Below are 19,717 nucleotides of genomic sequence, written 5' to 3'. Positions count from 1 at the left end.
TTCCATGAGATATGGGAATTTTATCATATTATCAGATATTTAGGAGCATGTCATTTACCATTAGATAGGGACACTGGTCATTTTCTATGAGAAATGGGTACTTTGGTCATTTTTCTATGCAATAGAGGTACTTTGGTCACTTTTTATTAGACATGGATATGTTGATAATCTTCTGAGATATGAGAATTTTTGTCATTTTGTATGTGATAGAGGTATTTTGGTCAATTTTTATAATATGGGTACTTGGTCATTTTTCGTGAGATAGGGCATTTGTTATTTTCCATGAGATAAGGGGTACCTTGGTCATGTTCGCAAGAGTATAGATCAATGAAATTCTCTGCCCCTCTTTTTATCCCGTTGTCAATTACTTTGTTGAAGAGGGTAGGTCAAATCATCTTATTTGGGGCAAATGTCGGGGGAGAATGGAAGCTACTTACCCCCACTAGAGAAGTAAATGAGGAAGAATAACCCACTAGAATAAGCACCATTTCGGGGGAGGGGATAAACAAATGTTCTGCCTTCTATTTACACACAATGAAACGGAGCCTGATGAAATTTTGAATTCATTTGTCTACAAAAAAGAGGAATTGCTTCCTTCATAAAGTATGCCAGACTCAAGCTTCACAATGAATGAACAATTACATTTGGCTTGGGGAAATAGCCGTGCTCTAAATTACCTCTCATTGAGTTAAGCTCAAATTTACTGAGTAGAACTCTAAACCCAAAGGCCACATCTTTGATTATACAGACTTGGCTGCTTAGGTCTTAAGCTATGCGAATCAACGCTACTAGGGAGGATTTTTCCACTAAAGTAATGGAGAAGGCAAGTTTTAAATTAGAATCTCTCAAGAGAGCCTTGATCGTCCTTTTGACAATAAAGGTGAGTTTATCTGGACAATGTTCCAAATGCAAGTTTTTTTTTGGTGTGTGTGTGTGTGTGAAATATTCTTATAAAATGAGTCTTCTTGAGTTTAGAGCCATGTTTTATCCTTCTACTTTGAAACCTAGACCATTTTCTCGGGTCATAGGTTTTTTTATGCAAACTATTCATGAAAAGATTTAACTAGTGACTTACTATTTAAAAGGAACGTGACCTCAATGAATTCTAGCATATTTTGTGGATTCGTGGAAGAAACTTCTCCCCATATATTTTGACTTCATCTCGTTTATCTGTTTAGTATCTATGTTAAGTTATCCAGTTTGAATGCTTTAGCGCAATTTTCCTGTGGTGATGCTGTCCTATGAGAATGCCAAAATGATATGCCTTTGAAGAAACCTTCTCCGCTAAACATTATGGGGTATATAAAAGAAACAAGTGTTTTTTTGGTACCTATTCTAGTTTGAGTGCAGTAATCCATAACACTACTGTGGAAGTCTCAAAAAGAAGTTAATTAAAACATAAAACTGATTCAAACAAAAGCTTGAAAAGATAACATCAAAGGGGAGGAAAATCGAAGAGCAACTATTAGTGGAATATTCTTGGACAAGTTAAATTGGTCCGATTGGTCACTCCCATGCAAACAAGGAAGAAATAGTTACTTTGATTAACAGGGTTAAGTTTCTTCAAATGTCACGGCCTGGAAAGTGTTAGATCAAATGGGCCCAGATATTGTAATTGGATGGTGGATAAGAATTCTCTTCTTACTTGGAGATTTGTTTCATGCTTTAACAAGATTCATTGTATGTAGTGTGTTTTTCTTTAATAGATTTTCTTTCAGAAGTTCAAAGAAAAAGGGAAAGAATAAATAAAATGCAAAAATCATGAAACTCGAAAGATGTGTTCTCTGAAGTAGGTACCTGAACCAGCACATTGCATGCCATAGTTAGAAGCTCTTCACCATACATATTTTCTTGTGGATCCAAGTCCCTTGAAAAGGGAAGGCTATGACAGTACATATCTACCATTTGCATAGCAGTACCTTCCAGTTCTGGGAAAGATGAATAATGCAAGTAATATTGTAAAAGTAAACAAAAATGTTCAGAATATATAGTCATATTCCAACCAATAAAATTAGTAATATTAACAAAATAGGTGACTGAACTCCAGCATTATCAGTGAATGAGTTTTCCAAGGTATAGTTGCAGTTCACAAATTATCCATGCTTGCATGCAAAAAAAAAAAGAATTTGTACTATTAAAGAGCAAATTGCATACGAAAAAGGGAACTACCAACCAGGTCGATTTCAAGAGGAACTTGATCAGCTTATCAAATAAAAAAGATCAGGCTACACTGCACTTGAATGAGTGGGCCCAATTTGGACAAAACAGCCAAAACACAGGAAAATTTTTGAGAAACTAAGGGCGTGTTCGGAAACCATTCTCATTTTTCCCTATAGAATCGGGCGTTAACGGGTAGATGAGAATCTAGGGAAGCGACTCGGAGTCGCTTCCTAAATTCTCATCAATTTACGGCTGAAAAATAGGAATGGATTAGAAACGGGCTCGGTGGGCCGAATTTGCCGAACGAGATTTTCTCTCTTTTTTATTGTGTATTTCATTCTCTAGCGCCTAAAAAGTAGGAAACACAACTTTAGAATAGTTGCCGAACATGCCCTAAAATTATGTCATAATCAACCACTAAATTATGTCAGACTGTCAGTCATTTTAATTTCTAACAGCTTTGTAAACACAGTCACTTTGCATTTAATAGGAAGTTTGAGAATGTCCTCGACAACTTCTCAAGGAAAAGGTATACTGCGAAAAGTATGCTTCAGTATAAGTCGGAAGAAGAGATGGATGTTACCAACATTTAGTGCCTCCGAACATTGAAATCTGGAATGTCTGTTCTGGAAAGAGGTGAAAAGATGAAGGGTGGTCGGTTTTAGAACAATAAGAGATGAGGATGTTTTGGTTTTGATTGGATTGGATTGAAATTGGAATATGTAGAGAAGGGAATGAGTAAGTATCTTTAGGGGAAATGAGATGATAAATATGGTTAAAGTTCCAACTATCAGTTTTCGGTATAGACTTCGGTCCTCACGGAAGTAGAAGTACTTTGAGGAAGTCAATGGAAGCCCATGGAAATCCTTGAAAAATCATGAAGTTTATGGAAGTCTATGGATAAGATGGAAATTTAAGATAAAACTTCAGAAAATGCTAGAATAAGAATAAATACACACACTAGAAACCATCACATAAGCAAGACAATCATTCATAATGGTTTAACAAGATCAAACACCTAGTGACATGTGTGCTCAACTCTCAGTCACTCACGCATGTTCGGAACAGTAAAGTTCATTCTATACATAAATATTTTACATGTTTTAAAGTTGATGATCGTGCCATTTCTTTTACTTTTCAACTTAATCATCTTATTAATACTCATGGACATATGGAGGTTTTTGGGTTGTGTGTGCACCACAATGAAGAGGCACTGGACTTCAGTTGGAACATTGACCTCCAAGGAAGACAACACACGTCAGCCAAAATTGACATGTCAATGGAAGTTTAAAACCAGCCATGGATATGTGTTCCTACCCGAATTCAGAATGCTGGAGGTGATATTGTTTTGTGGAAAGAGGTCCTAACTACACGTAACCATTCATCTAATAATTTTCGTAATCTGCCTATCTTTAACAAGATCCTAGAAAAGGAAAGGCAAACTAGAAGGCGCCTGTGGGAGGTGGAAAAGCAATCGGCGATCTCATGTCTGGAAAATAGGCGTGAATCTCTTGATTCGGGCCAGGATCGGGAGCGAGGTTCCCCAACAATGGAAGACAATCAGCTTCCATTGTTGAGCGCCTGGAGTTGGAAGGTTTTAACAAATTTTTAGCAATGGGAGATGTCCTTGGGATTTCTTATCAAGAGGATTTAGACAAGACCAGAGAGTTGTATCTTGGATCGCAATCCAGAGTCGCAGAGGGAAAAAATGTAGAGAGAGAAGACGGATGAAAATAGAACCTAAAACTGTGAAGAGTTAGAGAAAATTTTGAGATGGTGCCTCGATCTGATGCCCTATGTTGTCTCCATTGCTGAGTTGAATTCCCAAGTTAGGTTAAACCATATGTTGTGGATCTGTCTACTTGATTTCTTAGGAAACATAACTAATCACGAAAGTTCTGTCTGATATAAGCATCAGAGTCAGGTTGGAAGGAGTGGGCCACAGAAAGCTGGGTATTTAATTCGGGGGTGGAGAGTATGATATCGGTACCAGTCTTACAGGTTCGGAGAAAGAAAGATAGTTGTAAGGATTGTGTTGCATAGGCTAAGTTGGCTGAGTATTGAGAGCAGTTCTAGTCTCCCCATACGGTCTTGCTAGTCGAGGCTCTTTGGGTAGGGAGACCTTCATATTGTTGTTACTCAAGAAGGATTAGACGAGGGACTAGAGGGATGAGTTAGGGCCAGTATAGACTCAGGGGTAGCTCCAGAATCATATGTAGTAGAATTGAGGAATGGAATGGAATGGTTGGTTCATGTATTTTTTCCACTTTATATTGGGTCTGGGTATGCCCAGCCCAGTACAAACTAATATTTTGTATCGCAGGATGGGACTACTGGTCCCGAATGCTTTATGGGTATTAATGAAATTTGTCATCTTTCAAAAAAATATACAAGAAGAAACAAAAATATAATCAAGCCAGTCACACATCCCACAAAAGGCTACAACAGCCAAGGAGTACAATACTGGCATGCCATGCAAAACAACAAGACTTGTACAACTGACTTCGTAGTTTGCTAAAGAATCAACCCTGGCATTTCCTTCGCAATGCATGTGACAGTTTGTTTTGCTTTTGTCATCATTATTTAATGCACCATGTTTCTGAGGAAAGAACAATGAATTTATTCATCTCCTCCATTTTAACAGTTAAATATATCAATGAGAAACAAAAGAATAAAATATCCACGTATAAAAAATTGCCAGAAAAACTTACTAAAAGCAGTTTTTTCATCTTTTTATCTATGTTTTGTTTTTGTCATCTAGACTGCTAGACCAAAATCTTGGACTCAAGTTAGGACGAGAAAGCACATTTCTAGGCATGCATGAGCAACCCGGACAACCAAATCTTCTAAGGGATCAACTGGAAAGCTAAAAGCTCTAGTGTGAGAGTGAGACGGGCCAAAAGAGCATCCTAGATGAGTTGGAGGCCTACAAGTAGCCAATCTGGGACTCATGTATGAGCATAAGAACGCCAAGAAATGTATGAGCCCAAACAGAAATCGGGCTCTCAAGGTCCATATTGTTGGGGGTTCCACGCAAAAGAAAGATCCCACATCGGATAGAAAGAGTGGATGTGGATGGGTTATAAGGGAATGGGCACCCTCCCACTAACGGCTAGCTTTTATGGGTGAGTTCTACCAGGTCAAATTCCCTACAAATGGTATCAGAGCTTAGGACACAGTAACTCTAGTTTGCCTCTGAGGGAGGAAATGTCCCTCAGGGAAGATCTAGGAAACCCTGGTGTAGTTATCTCATGGTGTAGTTTATGAAAGTATTTGGATACATAATCACCTTCATTTTTTGTTTTATTTTCTTTTTCTCTTAGTGGGTCCCACTTGGTACTTAAGTGGGATGTTTCTTTAGCAGCCATCACTTATTTGGTGAGGGTATAAAAGATGGGTTTTGAAAGAAGAGAAAAAAAAAAGAGTGAGAAGAGGCTTTGAAAGAAGAGAAGAGAGGGGAAAATCTAGGGCAAGGAAAGAGGGGTTTTCTCTTGGGGCTCTAGGAGGGTTTTTTGTGGTGATACAAAAAGACAAGGATTTCTCTTCTTCTTCTTCTTCTTGGTCACTCAAGGTGATGCTTTTACTCGAGGGCAAGAAGAAAGGTTAGGGCAAAAGAGAGGTTTCACTTTGGGCTCTTGGAGAGAAAGGTTTATCGGTGGCTTTTACTGGTGGAGGTAAGATTGTACTATTTTGGTTCTAAATAGTGGATTGGTGTGTTATCTTGTCTGTGGAGTAGACCATTGTGGTGAACCACATATATTCTTGTCTTCTTGTGGTTGCTTGCGACTTGGTTGTGGTTTGTTGGCATGATTTTCTCTATCTTGTAGTGTCATCTTGGGTATTTTCGTGTGTTTGCCGGTGGTAGATTGGCGGATGTTATTGGTGGTGGGTCTTGGCCACCCTACACATACACCTAGGCTTAGCAGAAGATCAAGAAACGGCATTCAAACTTATCAAAGTCCTTGCTTTCTTCATTCAAATTTAGACATGAGTCAACTCACCAACTTTATCATTTAAACTGAAATAGGGCTTCGTAGTCCCTTAAACGAACACTAACTCTTTTTTTAAATGGTAAACAAACACTAACTTATTCGTAAAAGTTAATCCTTTCTGAGCAAAGAGAGTGATGGATTGTGACACATGATGTGCATGCACTATGTTAATGTAAAAAGAAAAATAGGAAGCACCTAGAGGAGGCCACCCAATACGTGGATGTAGTAGTAGAGAAGAAAGAGAAGGAAAGATGGAGGAGAACGGAGTTCGTAGTTTTTGGAGAAAGACCTCATGAATCTCATAAACAATCTTTATATATGAAAGAAAGGTAACATTCTTTATATGTGAAAGAAAGAAATGTAACATTCTTTATATATGAAAGAAAGAAATGTAATTACAAATACATCAGTTAAAGTTATGATAGTTACATGTAAAAACTCCATTAAAGGTGTCCTACCTCTGTGAAAGACTAAATAAAAAACCAAGTCCGAGGCAAAAGGATTCTTTTGCGAGAATAGAAGGATCTAATAGAGGTAGCATAAACTGAGCCTTATTCGAGTCGTAAGGGAAGTAAAATAAGATATGGATCAGAAGTATCAGAGGCAAATCACTTACCCTTATCCAATACTCGGATGCTAAAGACTTTTGACCATTCTGAGTTGCATAGTGGAATCATTACTAGTTAAAATAGGGTTGAGCAGAACTTTCAAAGAACATAAAGTTGTGAAGATAGTGTTTTTTAATGACGAAGATGTGAAGATAGTTAAAGGCAAGGGAAAAAGTAAAGGAGTTTTTTGGCACTACATCAATTTTTGAGGAATTCTAAGGGGAATGAGATCCCTCAACGAGAATAGATAGAGGGACTGACACCACAGATGTCACAAATAACCGATAGTATAAAAAACAAGAAATATAGATTTCTGCATCATTCTATCATCACATAAAAATGAAAGAATAGAATCATTCGTTGTAAAATTACCCACCATCCATGATTTAGAATAACATTCGACATAAATGCCATGAAGAATGAAAAGGTATATGGGTTCCAAAATGATGCCTTGAATAAAGTACAAATGGCAATTACACAACAACACATACCCATTAACCCTTAGTTTACAAACGTGTTCCAGCCTCATCCTTTCTAACCCTCTCCCATCAAAAGATAAGGAAAAGTTCTTATATGTGACCAAAATCCACTAACTATTGCCAATCCTATATATCATGATTCTTCACTATACCATCATTTTGAAAATGGGAATTGCGCATGACAAAGAAAATACCCAAATGGATTTTCCTAAGAACTCCCGAAACACTAAATTAGTAAATTTTGAAATTGACTAGGAATACATCCTTTTACTCACGAAACACTAAATTTGTAAATTTTGAAATTGACAGGGAATACATCCTTTTTTCTTTCTTTTGATAGGTAAGTTAGGATTGAACCCATGACATCAAAGTTGCAACATTGAGCACCTTCCAGTTGAGCTATGGGCACAGCCCCCAAAACCATATCAATGGAAGATTACGAAGAACAATGCTTGTTGTAGGAAAATATCTAGAAATTCATGAGACTGAGAAGAAAGAGGGGTACCACGAGTGGAGAGACTAAACATAGTGCCAACCAATTCTTCAAGCTTAAAATGGGTTATGACTTGGCCCATCTTCTTGATTGGCAATGTTGAGGAAGAATCACCACAGATTTTCGCGACTTCTTCTAATAACATGGTCTTTTCATTATCTGTTAAGACTTGTACGAACATTTCAACATCAGATGTGAAGCAAGCCAAGTGACCAAACCTGCATTTGCCAAGCACAAGTTCCAATGACAGCATGAAGTTACAACATCATTTACATGAAAAAATATGATCAAAGAAGCAAAGTAAAGATAAAACACACTAGGAATTTGGAATCATCAACCCTAGCTAAACAATAAAAATTCCAACTTATTCAATAGCATAGCAAAAAAGAGAATGCGGTAATGAAAATTTCTTGGAAAAAAAGGATACAGCAGTCAGCAGATGCATTACACCAGTGTATCATCAGAATCAGCATAACCAGAGTTTAAGACATTACAATGAAAAATAAAATTAAAAAAATAAAAATAGAGGAATCCTAAATTTGGCACTCACTCCAGACACGTAGTTGTTTAGCATTAATACCAGAGACAATCTTTGCTTCCTTTTCTTATTTTTCTTTTCTTTTGTTTATTTTTTCTGTTGTGTCTTTTTGGCTTTTGTTCATGTTAAATTAATGAATCACTTAGTTCAAAAGAAGAAAAAACACGCCGAACAATACGAAGCAGGGAGGGTAGAGAGAGAGAGAGAGAGAGGGAGGGAGGGAGGAGTCTAAAGCAACAAAAAAACAGTTAATATATATATATATGGGGGCGCGGTATCTGAGCTCAAGCTAATAGAATTTCTGATGTAGAGTTTTTAAATATGGCATCTCCCATGTTGTATGACTCATCCAACCCATTCATTCCATAGAACCTCACACAAAACGGACCATTCAGTCATCCTAACCGTTCAATCTGTATAGACACAACATGGACCATTTTCTAGACGTCCATTTTAAACCTCCACAAATCAACGCTTACCATGATCCTATGGAGATGATTTCTTAGGGACACCCTATCTATGTTAGGTTCTATAGAATCAATATCTAACATAACCCAAACATCATAGGGACCCCCTATTTAAAAACTCTAGCTCAGAAAACCTATCATAAGAAACCTATTTAAAAACTCTTCAAATATATATATATATATATATATATGTGTATATATATATATATATATATATATATATATATATATATATATATATATATATATATATATATATATATATTAGTATATCAGAAGAAGCTTTCAAAGTAGGGAGAGTCCAACACAGATAAAAAAGGTTAGTAAAGCCTAAAACCATAAAAAAAAAAGTTTTGAATTACTCAAGTGTTCCTAGGAAATATGATAAAGTAACAATTAAATAAGATTGGCATACTACAAAATAAGGATACATGTTTTTGGAAGGAACTAGTGTTTGCTATCATACATATTATAGGAAAGGGGCGGTGTTTGTGAATAGATTAGGAAAACCCAGAACAGACATTTTCTTTACATTGTACCAAATTTTAACCCGATCAATTTTCTTTCATATTTTGTCAGGCTTGTCAGACATCAAGTTGGCTTACAATCATAGTGAAAGAAATTTCAAGGCCTGGTCGTCTTGCCAACCATGTCGGTTCTTGTTCATTTGTCGAGTTTTGGCATCATATGCCCAATTTATAGCTTTTTTTTATAGCTTTTTTCTTGCCTTGTTTCTTTCCCCTTTTGGCTCCTTTTTTTAATAGTTCAAATATTCGAAAAAAGTACTGGTTCAGGATTTGTAACAATAGACCGAACCACTAACCAGGTAACTTTGATACTCGTTGCATGGTTGGGTTTTAGGCCACAATTTTAGCAAGAAGCAATTTAGTTGTCAACAAGGTTTTAAATTTCGGTTTTGGGGTAAATTTCGGTCCCCACCGAAACCGAAATTTCAGCTGAAATCCTAAATTTCGGCAGAAATTTGGTAACGGGACTCGCAATTTCGGTTTTTTGGGCCGAAATTTCGGTAATTTCGGCTGAAATTTGGTGAAGGATTACAAAAAAAAATTTTTTTTTTTTGAAATTTCAGAAATTTTGGCCTACATTTCGCCGATTTCGGCCATTTCGGTTTCGGTCTTGACCGAAATCCGAAATTTCGGATTTCGGACGAAATTTAAAACCTTGGCTGTCAATTGCATCTCCTTAAAACTCCTGCGTGTGAACAAAAGCCACTAAAAGAAGCCTTACCTCTCTGTGCAACCACAATTAAACAGCTAAACCCATCAAACCATCTATACAAAAGGGAGATGACCAGGATGGCCTTTATACATGCATCAACAATTAACATACTAGTTATATATATTGATTCAGACTGTAAGTACACTAATGATAGAAGAAAAAATTTCTATCTATTATAGCAGAAATTGCAAGTGCATTACAAGGATATTATTTGAGAATAATGCCATAACAAAACTTACGATAACAAGTATAAGATCACAAACAAACCTGCCGAAATAATTCAATAAGACTTCCATTAACTTGCAGTCGTCAGCTTTCCTATGCAAGCGACGTCGCTTTTCGATTTCAAGGTTCGCCAAATAAGGACCCCTCACATATTCGTTGTTTGTATCCGTTTGTAAATTTTGAACAAAACATAATGCAATCGACATGCGTGAATCAAACTGTAGATCCATTATTCAAAAATCATAGTTCAGATATAGAACTGTCGAACATTAACTATAGAAGAGAAAAAAATATGGAAAGGCCAGACAAAGAGTTTACACTATTGAATCAAGAGAAATGTGTACCACTTCATCTGTCAAGTGAGACAGCTCGCATGCATTAAAATCAACAGAATTTGGTAAATGGATTGGATCATTGATGGTCTGTCTACACCAGCCAGAATCATCCTCCAGCAAACATCCTATATAGTTTAGATAAGACTCCCAATCATCAGGGCTGCACAACAAAGAATAGCAATTAGTGACAGGAAGCATGAGAATCTGCAGGAAGAGAGTAAATTACAGATTAAATTTTTTTTATTGAAAATGGTAGCAAAATTACAGATTAAAATGTTAGTAATATTTTATGGCTATGGCAACCAAAATATTCAATTCACAAAACAACCCATGGAAGAGATAATATAGACATGTCAATTTCATCAAAAGAATCGATAGATACATTCAACGTTTTCTCTATAACACCATGCAAGAGATAATATAGGCATGTCAATTTCATCGCAGGAATCAATAGATACATTCAGAGATTTCTCTATAACAGTTTGTGACAGCTGCATATGCTTCCTGTGAATCCATACAAGTGAGGAAGAATATGTAAAACTTGATACACCAACTGAAAAAAATAGGGGAGATGCCCCTCCCCTATAGGCATCCAATTATTTTGCATCAGAGTGCACGTAAGTGATATTCCTGCACAGCTGTTTGACAACTAAAGCTGTACAATATGACATGTGATAGAAGTTTCTTGTTCATATATATTGAATTTCAACTCTTTTCTTTAACATACAGTGTTTTAGCATATAGAAGGGGAAAAGGGTACGATGGCAATACAAAATGATGCCATAAGCAAAGGATAAATTCCACACACAAAAAAACCAAGATGCCAAATCAACGTAGACAAACAGTAGAACAGACACCGTATTACACGGATTCTTCTGAATGGGAGAAGTATCTGTGTAAGATACATGTCGGATTCCTAAACTTCAAGATTCTTTGTGACACTTGTAAATTTCTTCTGTTTTTTTTTCTGAATAATACTACCGCAGTTTTAGAATTACCGCAAGTTTTGAGTTTTATCCATCCTGATATTAAGCTTTTATATAGAAACAAAACATTATATTTGCTTAACCTATTTAAATTTTTTAATATATTACTTGTCATAACCATATTATTAGTTAAAAAAATAAAATCTGAGAATTGATTAAAATATTTTGGCGAATCCTCAAATCTTTCTTTTTGATGTGTGCCGAATCTGACACTCATACCCATACTGATGCAACAGTACCTACTGCAGAAACATATACTAGTCTGCTTGCATAGCTGGCATGCAATATAAAGGACATATGATACGACTAAAACATCAATAAACAAAGAACATATAATCTTGGGTGTAAACTTCAGGAAAAAAACATCAGTAATCACATATGTAAAAATTGATTGTACCAAAAGGTGATCCGACAGAGGAGAGAAATTTGGGACTAAACAAAAGTAGCAATAAAAGACAACATTATCAGACAAACTATAAAGTAAAACAACTAGAAAATAGGTGAGGTCTGTATCTTCAACGTATTTAAAACCAAGGGACTACACGTAACGCATGATGCGTTCCTATAAGTTAGGGTGAAAAAAGAAGACAAGATGATCAGCAGAATTACTTAAAGGGCTTCAGCCACATGGATTAAACCAACTATTTTTACAATTAATACAATGTTACGGTCGAAGAACGTTATGATGGCAAACATTTTGGCAAGGTATATGCTTCTTCTCTTGAAAAACCAATGTCTACAAAAAGAATAGCACCAATTTGAAAGCATAATAATTATAAGTTGGTGTTACTTACTATAACAGATTTCTTATAAGCATGCCATGACTATGAATAGAACTAATTCAAATGCCTAATACTTATAAGCAGGAGTTATTTGCTACTCTAACGGGTTTCTTATAAACATACCATGACTCTATGACTTTTCGAAATATCTCAGCAGCAGCAGCATAGTCATGTGCGCGAGCAAGAAGCCTCCCCTATCAACTTGAAGCCAAAGAGTTTAAAAAAAGCAGATAACTTAAAAACAAAAAAGAGAGAGCATCCCCTCTGTAAGTGAGGCGTGGGTGGGTGTGTGCATGGGTGGGTGCGTGGGGGTGGGTGGGTGTACATATCCATGTTAGTGCCCTATATGTAAACAAAAATAGTGCGTGTGTGTGTGCGCGCGCACGTGCATGCGCATGTAACGCGCACGCAAACAATTAATATTTAAATATTTGAAAGAAAAAGTAAAGCTTATCAGATAAGATGTTTGAAAATCATAAGCCCGTGAATATATATGTGGTATTTGAAAAAACAAAGAGCAGGAAAATAATGATGACAAAGTATCTGAAGAGCTCTTGAAGAATGGCAAATTATTTATTGGAAATGTGGAGGAAAGTAGGAAACACTGAGAAATAAGGAGAAATGGCTAAAGTAAAAAATAAAAATAGTCAATGGAAACCTTCTCTTCAAAATGGAGAATCTGTTACCAAGTTGACTGCTACCACAAAAAGATAAAATGAAGATCAAATTATGTGAAAGATTTCTGAGACCAGTAAAAAACAATGGAAATGAAATTCAAGTTTGGATAAAGGTCTAGTAAAAAATTGGAACCATCATTTATTTTGTCTATTAAGACTACAATAAAACAAAAAAGAAAGCTTCAAAATGTACCTGTATGCGCAACCTGTCACCTTCAATTACTAGAAGAGACCCCAATTTTCCAGAAAGAATCTCTAAAGCAGCTTCATACTTAGCTTGTTGTTCCAACACAGAAATATAAACAAGAAGGGCTGTAACAGAGTTTGATCAGTTAAAAAAGGGATCAGCAGTAACAGACACGTAACTGTTGAAGTACAAAATATTAAATAACACCTTCTCCAACAGCTTTAGCTCTTGGAGAAATTGGTCCTTCTCCAACAGCTTAAGCTCTTGGAGGAATTGGTTGTTTCACATGGTATCAAAGCTAAAGGTCCAGAGGTCAAACCTCCTTGACAGTAAAAATCCACATGCAATGGCCAAACCCAAATGAGGAGCCACATGTGCCACATGTAGGCCAACCTTAAAAAAGAGGGGCCGCACGTGAGGGTGAGCGTTAAAGTATAAAGGATTTAATAACACCTTCTCCAACAGCTCAAGCTCTTGGAGGAATTGGTTGTTTCACAGTAACTAATATGTGTATAGCTCGTCATTCAGCTGAAGAGGAAATAGGAGGGAACAGACCTTCTGGTTCATGCAAGCTATGCAAAGCAATGTGCTTCTTAATCAATGCTTCGGCTAGAAGTAACAGTTTCTCTCCCCCGTCACCAGAAAATACCTACAAAACAACCAAGCTTAATAAAATAAAGCAAAAAAAAAACAATATACACAAGACAGGGATCATGCACGCAATAGTTTTTTGATAGATTTCATGACGGGCAAAATTAACAAGTAGACAAATTTACTTGCCCAAAGAGAGCACGTGAAGGATGAATCAAAATCAATAAACATGCCATTCAATGATGAAACTAAAGCGTGTGTGTGTGTGTGTGTGTGTGTGTAAGTGGAATTTAACAACAAAAGAAATAAACCTATCAAAAATAAGACCTGACATAAATGAAGCCGGACGAGATGACTAAATGGGGTGGCAATAAATTTAACGATATGCAACAATAAACTAAACCTAGAATATGTAAAAATTTATCCAGTGAGGATTCTTTAAATCATATTAGAGATTAACAGCCAACAGCATCTTGGCTATAAGCTCAGGACTGATCTATGGTTAATTGGAGCAACCCTCTTGTAGGTGCAGTGGAAAGAATGAGGCAGCAACATAATGGACCACGCAGCTGTGCTCAGGCCCTGATAGATATAGTATAGAAGAATATTATGCAAAACAGGTCAAGCACAAAAAATAATTTTGTGATAATTGTAGGAGAAAACCCAACTGGACCACCCAAAAAACTGCACTATATAATACTGAGATATCTTTAATCTCTCAAAATAGGATCAAACATGATATGTAGCAAACGTCGAGAAGAGATTGCAAGAAACACAATCACACAAGATTCACAGGAGAAGAGTTTTACTACTTTGGTTTAGGGTTACAAAACCCTCATTTTCTCTTGGCCAAAAAATAAAAAAAAAAAAACCTCACAACCCATAGCCCCAATACGTGGCTTATACATCAATGCCACTACACCAAAACAATTACTGAAATATCCTTTAGCGCAGAACCGAAAATTAAATTTCCTTCCAGGCATTGTCCTAGAAACGCCGGCAGGGTGCTGTAGCACTTGCCAAAATACAAGACACCTGCACAACAATCTCCACCTCAGCTTGAATTATGCAAACACCTAAAAATCAACTCGACGGTGAACCACGAAAAAAATTGCTCAGCTCATTCCATTGAAGAGGTAGGAATAGATGGAAGAATTTCTTTGTGACGATAAACAATGCAATAAGTAATGAGGTGAATTCACGGTTTTATAAACGATAGTGAAAAAATCTCAGAGCAATACATTTAACAGCAATCCATCAAACACAAACTAACCAATTTAGCAATTACAAATATTTAATACCATACAATCCTAAAAGCAACACAAAGGACAAAAAAGAAAAACCTGTAATTGAAAGCTACAAACAGCCCAGAGCAAAAATCTTTCTTCACCAGCAACCTTGTACATTTTGATGGCTGTCTGCCAAGAGAACAAGTCAACATCTCACGAACCAAATTTGTTTAAGAAATCTATTTATAAAACAAAACAATGCTTAATGGAAAAAAATGGTTGAAAGGGAAAGGAAAAAACTCTTAGGTACCACAAACCTGTTGTTGCTTCACATATGCGTACTCACGGACATAACAGTTAAAGAGACCCATCATTACTTCCAAATTGTTTGGAAATTTCCCACATGCATACTCGTAGCAAGAAGTTGCCAGATCCACTGAGAATATCAGACGACCAAACTCAAAATATAGAAAACTGAAAATTTTATAGAACAGGAAATGGAATATTGGAGAGAAAGAATGTAGACAGACAGCGATCGAGTCGTTGGAAAACAATCTGTAAAGTGCTGAGAGTGAGATCATCGATATGAACCATATCATCAGAATATAACTGCTCTTTGGCATTTATGCAAACAGATATTGCTTCATCAGGCTTTCCCATCCTCTCCAAAATAAGAGCCTTAAGTGCCTAACAAAACAATAAATATGTAGACAATCAAATTGCCTCCTTTGGGGCCTTAAATCCAGCACAAGAAAAACAAACTCACATTCCAAAATATAATTTTTGGAACCCACATAATTTTCTGAGGATAATGAATTTATGACATACAAGAATAAGCACCCAACAATTACAGCTTGAAGTGAATGGTCTAAAACTACTTCATATGGAGATTATTTAAGTCACCTTTGGGGAAACACAAAAGCCCTTTTAGGTATAGTTATATAACAATCTAAAACAGTAATACACTACAGTGTCGTAATCATAAAAAAATAATCAACAATATGCTATGCAATTCTAATGTATTAAGGTATGTTATCGATTTTCTTTTCTGACTGTAAATCAAAAAAAGGAGATGAACTTACAAGAGCGTAAGGAGAGTTGGGGTATTTTGCGAGGAGAGCGGTGGAGAGCTTGAGAGCAGACTTGAACTGGCGAGAGTCGACTGCGTCCCAGATCGGTCGGACACGACGCTCTGGAATCCCCCCCGCCATGCCGAACTTGGACGCCATGATAGCTAGGATTAGGGTTAGCGTGTTACAGGAGTCCGAATAGAAGATATCAGAGAGAGAGAGGAATTTTCTCCTTCTATTTCGCTATTGGGGGGTAAAAATGTGGTTTCGGTGAGCTAAGATTGTATTGTACTTTGTCGACTGAAGCGACCGGAAACCTAAAAGGAGGATTTATTTACCTGCATAGAAGTGACGTTGGGCCGGAAAGATTGTTTTGCTCTCGGGCGAACGTCCGGACACGTGGCCTCTTTTCAATGGTTAACACAAGGCCTTGCACCAGGTTGTGCGTCTCCTAATATCGTAACTCGTAAGTCAAAAAAAGCGGCGCTCACTTTAGGAAGATTATGCGATCAAAACGTTCTATGGGACGCCCCCGCAAGGCACCTAGTGAAGCATAGTGTGGGTCCCACTTAAGTCTATCGTATTAGGGGATTGCTTCCGTGTTGAGGGTAGGGGGTGGCAAAATTGGCCGAGCAGAACCAAAACCGAACTGAAAATTCAGTTTCAACCAAACCGTTTCAAATTTCGGTTCGATCCGGTTTGGGGGTTAAACCTAACCATTTGCCCCTAATTTCCAATGATTATGAGTAAGGGATGGCAAAATTGGCCGAACTAAATCGAAATCGAGCTGAAAATTCAAATTTCGGTTCAGCAGAACCAAACCAATTCAAATTTTGGTTCAGTTTGGTTCGGTTTGGGGGTCAAACCGAACCGTTGCCACCCTTAGCCGAGTGGTACCACAAATCAGGGTGGCGAAAAAATGGTGACATACAACTTTCTACCATTTAAATGACGGTTTTGCCCTAAAATACAGATAAGGCAAATTAATGTCTTATAGTTGTGTTCTCCTCTCATTTTCTCAATTTTTTCATCTCTGCAAGTTCAGAGAATGATGAAAATAGGAAGGAAAAGAAGACGGCGAGGAGGAAGATGATGAAGGGAATGAAGCGGACGAAGAGAATAACAGATGAAGAGGAGATGAAGAAAAAGGAAAAAAGAAGACCAAAAAAATGGAAGGCGACGAACGAAATAGAGAAGAATAAGGATGGGGTTACAAGAATCGATGCCACAAAAATTTGAAGAGATCCAAAAAATAGAAGCCACTGTGAAAAATAAACAAGAAGGAAAAGAAGAAGAATCTGTGTCGAAAAATATATAAAACAATGTAAATTGAAAAAGTAGAAGAAGAACTCGTGGTCATCTCAGTCAGCTCGGGGTCCTTGCTCATCTCAATTGACCCGATGGCATCTTGGTCTACTCGGGGTCATATCGGTCAGAATGACCCCAAGTTCGACCAAGATAAGCGATAACCTCGAGTCATACAGGGATTACCCCGAGTCGACCAAGATGACCCTGAGTTAGTTCTAGATGAGCAACGAGTCCGAGTAAGACTGAGATGACCCCGAGTCATATCAAGATGAACCTAAGTTCATTTCCATTTTTTCCAATGTCCTTCATTTTTCCGGCGTCTTTTATTTTTTTCGCTGTTGATTATTCTTTTTTCCTTCATCCCCTTATTCTATGTTTTTCCGGTGCCTTCTATTTTTTCAGCATCAATTCTTCTTCTTTTCCTTTTTCTTACTATTCTTTTCCATTTTTTCCTGCATCTTCCATTTTTTTTATGCCCTCAATTTCTCCGCATGGACTCTTTCTTTTTTTTCTGCCTCCTCTACTTTTTCATTTTTCCGACGCCAATTCTACTATGTCCTTCTCCATCCTCTCCTCTTCCCCGTTTCTTGTTCTTCTTCTTCCTCTTCTTCTTTGTAGCTGCAGAGATGAAAACGAACTAGAAAAATGAGAGAAGGAGAGAAAGACAACATTTTGTTGTGCTTTATTTGACTCTAGGGCAAAACTGTCATTTTGACTATAAAGGACTATATGATGCCACTTTTCAGCCACTTTGATTTTCGGTACCACCTACTGTAAAATTGGAAAAAAATTATGCAGCACTTAGTCTTTTACTCCTTTTTTTTCAAATGAAAGATTATATTGATTATAATAAGGGTAATTTACATAAAAAAGTGTCATATTCTTTATTTGATGTGTAGATGGTAGTTTATTTGAATTCACATCATTCGGGTGGCACAGTACGAAAAAAGGACAAAAATACTCTTACTACTGTTTAACTCATTCTGTCTCCTCATCTTCCATTTTCACTATTTTCAAACCCTTTTACCTATTTCATCAACCGACTTGCATTTCCTTGTCCTGCTGTCTCCTTGGCTCGTTGCTTGTCGTCGTCCTACTATCATGCCATCAACTTTTCTGTCTTGCCGTTGCCTTGTCAGGAATTTGCAAGAAGCGTCTACGATCGATTCGCTAAACATTCAAGATTCGAGATGAGCTGCTAAAAGAAGGGGAAGGGCGATAGAGAGAGGTGGAAGGAAGACAGCCTATAATGCATTACCAGAAGGAGAGCTACCAGCGCTAATAGCTAGAGGACCTAGAACTCCAGAACTAAAGTCAGTGATTGTGCCATAACAGAGTGCTAGAGGGCCGGAGAGATATTGATTAATGAAATTCATAGGGGGAAAACAACATAAGAACCGTGCCACCGATACCAACCTATGGGAATGAGCTGGTAACAGTCGGAACCTTCCGAGACTTCCTTATTAGAGTTATTTGAAAGGGTAAAATGTAGTTTTGCTACAAATACTTGGTCAAATTAGGTGATCTATGGAAAATCATGGGAGTTGGGGTCGACCCGCTAAAAGTGTTGGTCGAGTCACTAAAACTTGGGATCGACTCCTTTAAAGTTTGTGTCGACTGGCTAAAACTTATGGTCGACTAGTTAAAAGTTGGGGTCGACCCTAACTTTCCCAGTCAACCAACTTTTAACAAGTTCCTCCCACCACCTGCATCTTTTATCAATCGATACCAACTTTTCATAGTTGACCCCAACTTTGACCAATTCGACCACAACTCTGATCGAGCCAACCAATTTTGCGGCTCAACATGATCTCTAGTTGTTTTTACCGGAAGTTATTACCTATTGAACGTAAGTATGTACGATTTTTAGAAATAGTTATCTGTTTGTAGGTGTTTTATAGACATCTGACCCTCATTTGATGTAAATAACATCATCTAACGAGAATTTTAGTTCTGTTGCCAACAAGTATGAGCTTTTTTAGAGTTCCAACCTCAAAACTGTTACTTCTAGCCAAAGCACTGATTAAGAAGCCATTGCTCTGCATAGCTTGCACGAACTAGAGCAGATCGCCTTTGCTGATCCAAGACAAAGCTATTGAACCAGAGAATGAGGCTTCATCTCCTCCTTTATCATCCAAAATTTGGTTGTCAGAAGACATGTTTTTCATATGAATGATTGAGTTTACAGAGGCAACCAAGGAAAACTATTTTGGTTTCGACCGTCCCTGAAAACTAAAGAAATTTGTGCGAAAAAATTGACCAGGGAGGGCCCTGCCTGTGCCGCATCTATGTGATCAAAACCGTTGGTTTGATCGGCAACCACATGTCCGACCAAATGCCATTGAGAGCAT

General features: G+C 37.2%; 1 protein-coding gene across 1 annotated transcript in view; it reads right to left on the bottom strand.

Moving 5' to 3' along the window:
* The window catches only part of LOC143848514 (Tetratricopeptide repeat (TPR)-like superfamily protein), a 37,695-nt gene extending 21,292 nt beyond the window's left edge, over positions 1-16,403 (bottom strand). The window contains exons 1-11 of the mRNA XM_077357467.1: positions 16,071-16,403; positions 15,519-15,675; positions 15,306-15,424; positions 15,103-15,177; positions 13,724-13,817; positions 13,175-13,293; positions 12,428-12,498; positions 10,546-10,696; positions 10,244-10,419; positions 7,745-7,950; positions 1,798-1,928 (exon numbers count right to left, since the gene is read on the bottom strand). Coding sequence (XP_077213582.1) covers positions 1,798-1,928; positions 7,745-7,950; positions 10,244-10,419; positions 10,546-10,696; positions 12,428-12,498; positions 13,175-13,293; positions 13,724-13,817; positions 15,103-15,177; positions 15,306-15,424; positions 15,519-15,675; positions 16,071-16,217 — 1,446 coding nt within the window. The 5' untranslated portion in view covers positions 16,218-16,403. The remainder of the gene's footprint in view (positions 1-1,797; positions 1,929-7,744; positions 7,951-10,243; positions 10,420-10,545; positions 10,697-12,427; positions 12,499-13,174; positions 13,294-13,723; positions 13,818-15,102; positions 15,178-15,305; positions 15,425-15,518; positions 15,676-16,070) is intronic.
* Between the last annotated feature and the right edge of the window lie 3,314 nt (positions 16,404-19,717).

The sequence above is a fragment of the Tasmannia lanceolata genome, unplaced genomic scaffold (genome assembly GCF_043159265.1).
Source record: "Tasmannia lanceolata isolate RefF3 unplaced genomic scaffold, GAP_Taslan_0.1 ptg000016l, whole genome shotgun sequence".
In the NCBI taxonomy this organism is placed as follows: Eukaryota; Viridiplantae; Streptophyta; class Magnoliopsida; order Canellales; family Winteraceae; genus Tasmannia; species Tasmannia lanceolata.
The sequence above is the reverse complement of the archived record's forward strand: the minus strand, read 5'-3'. Positions and strand labels throughout refer to the sequence as shown.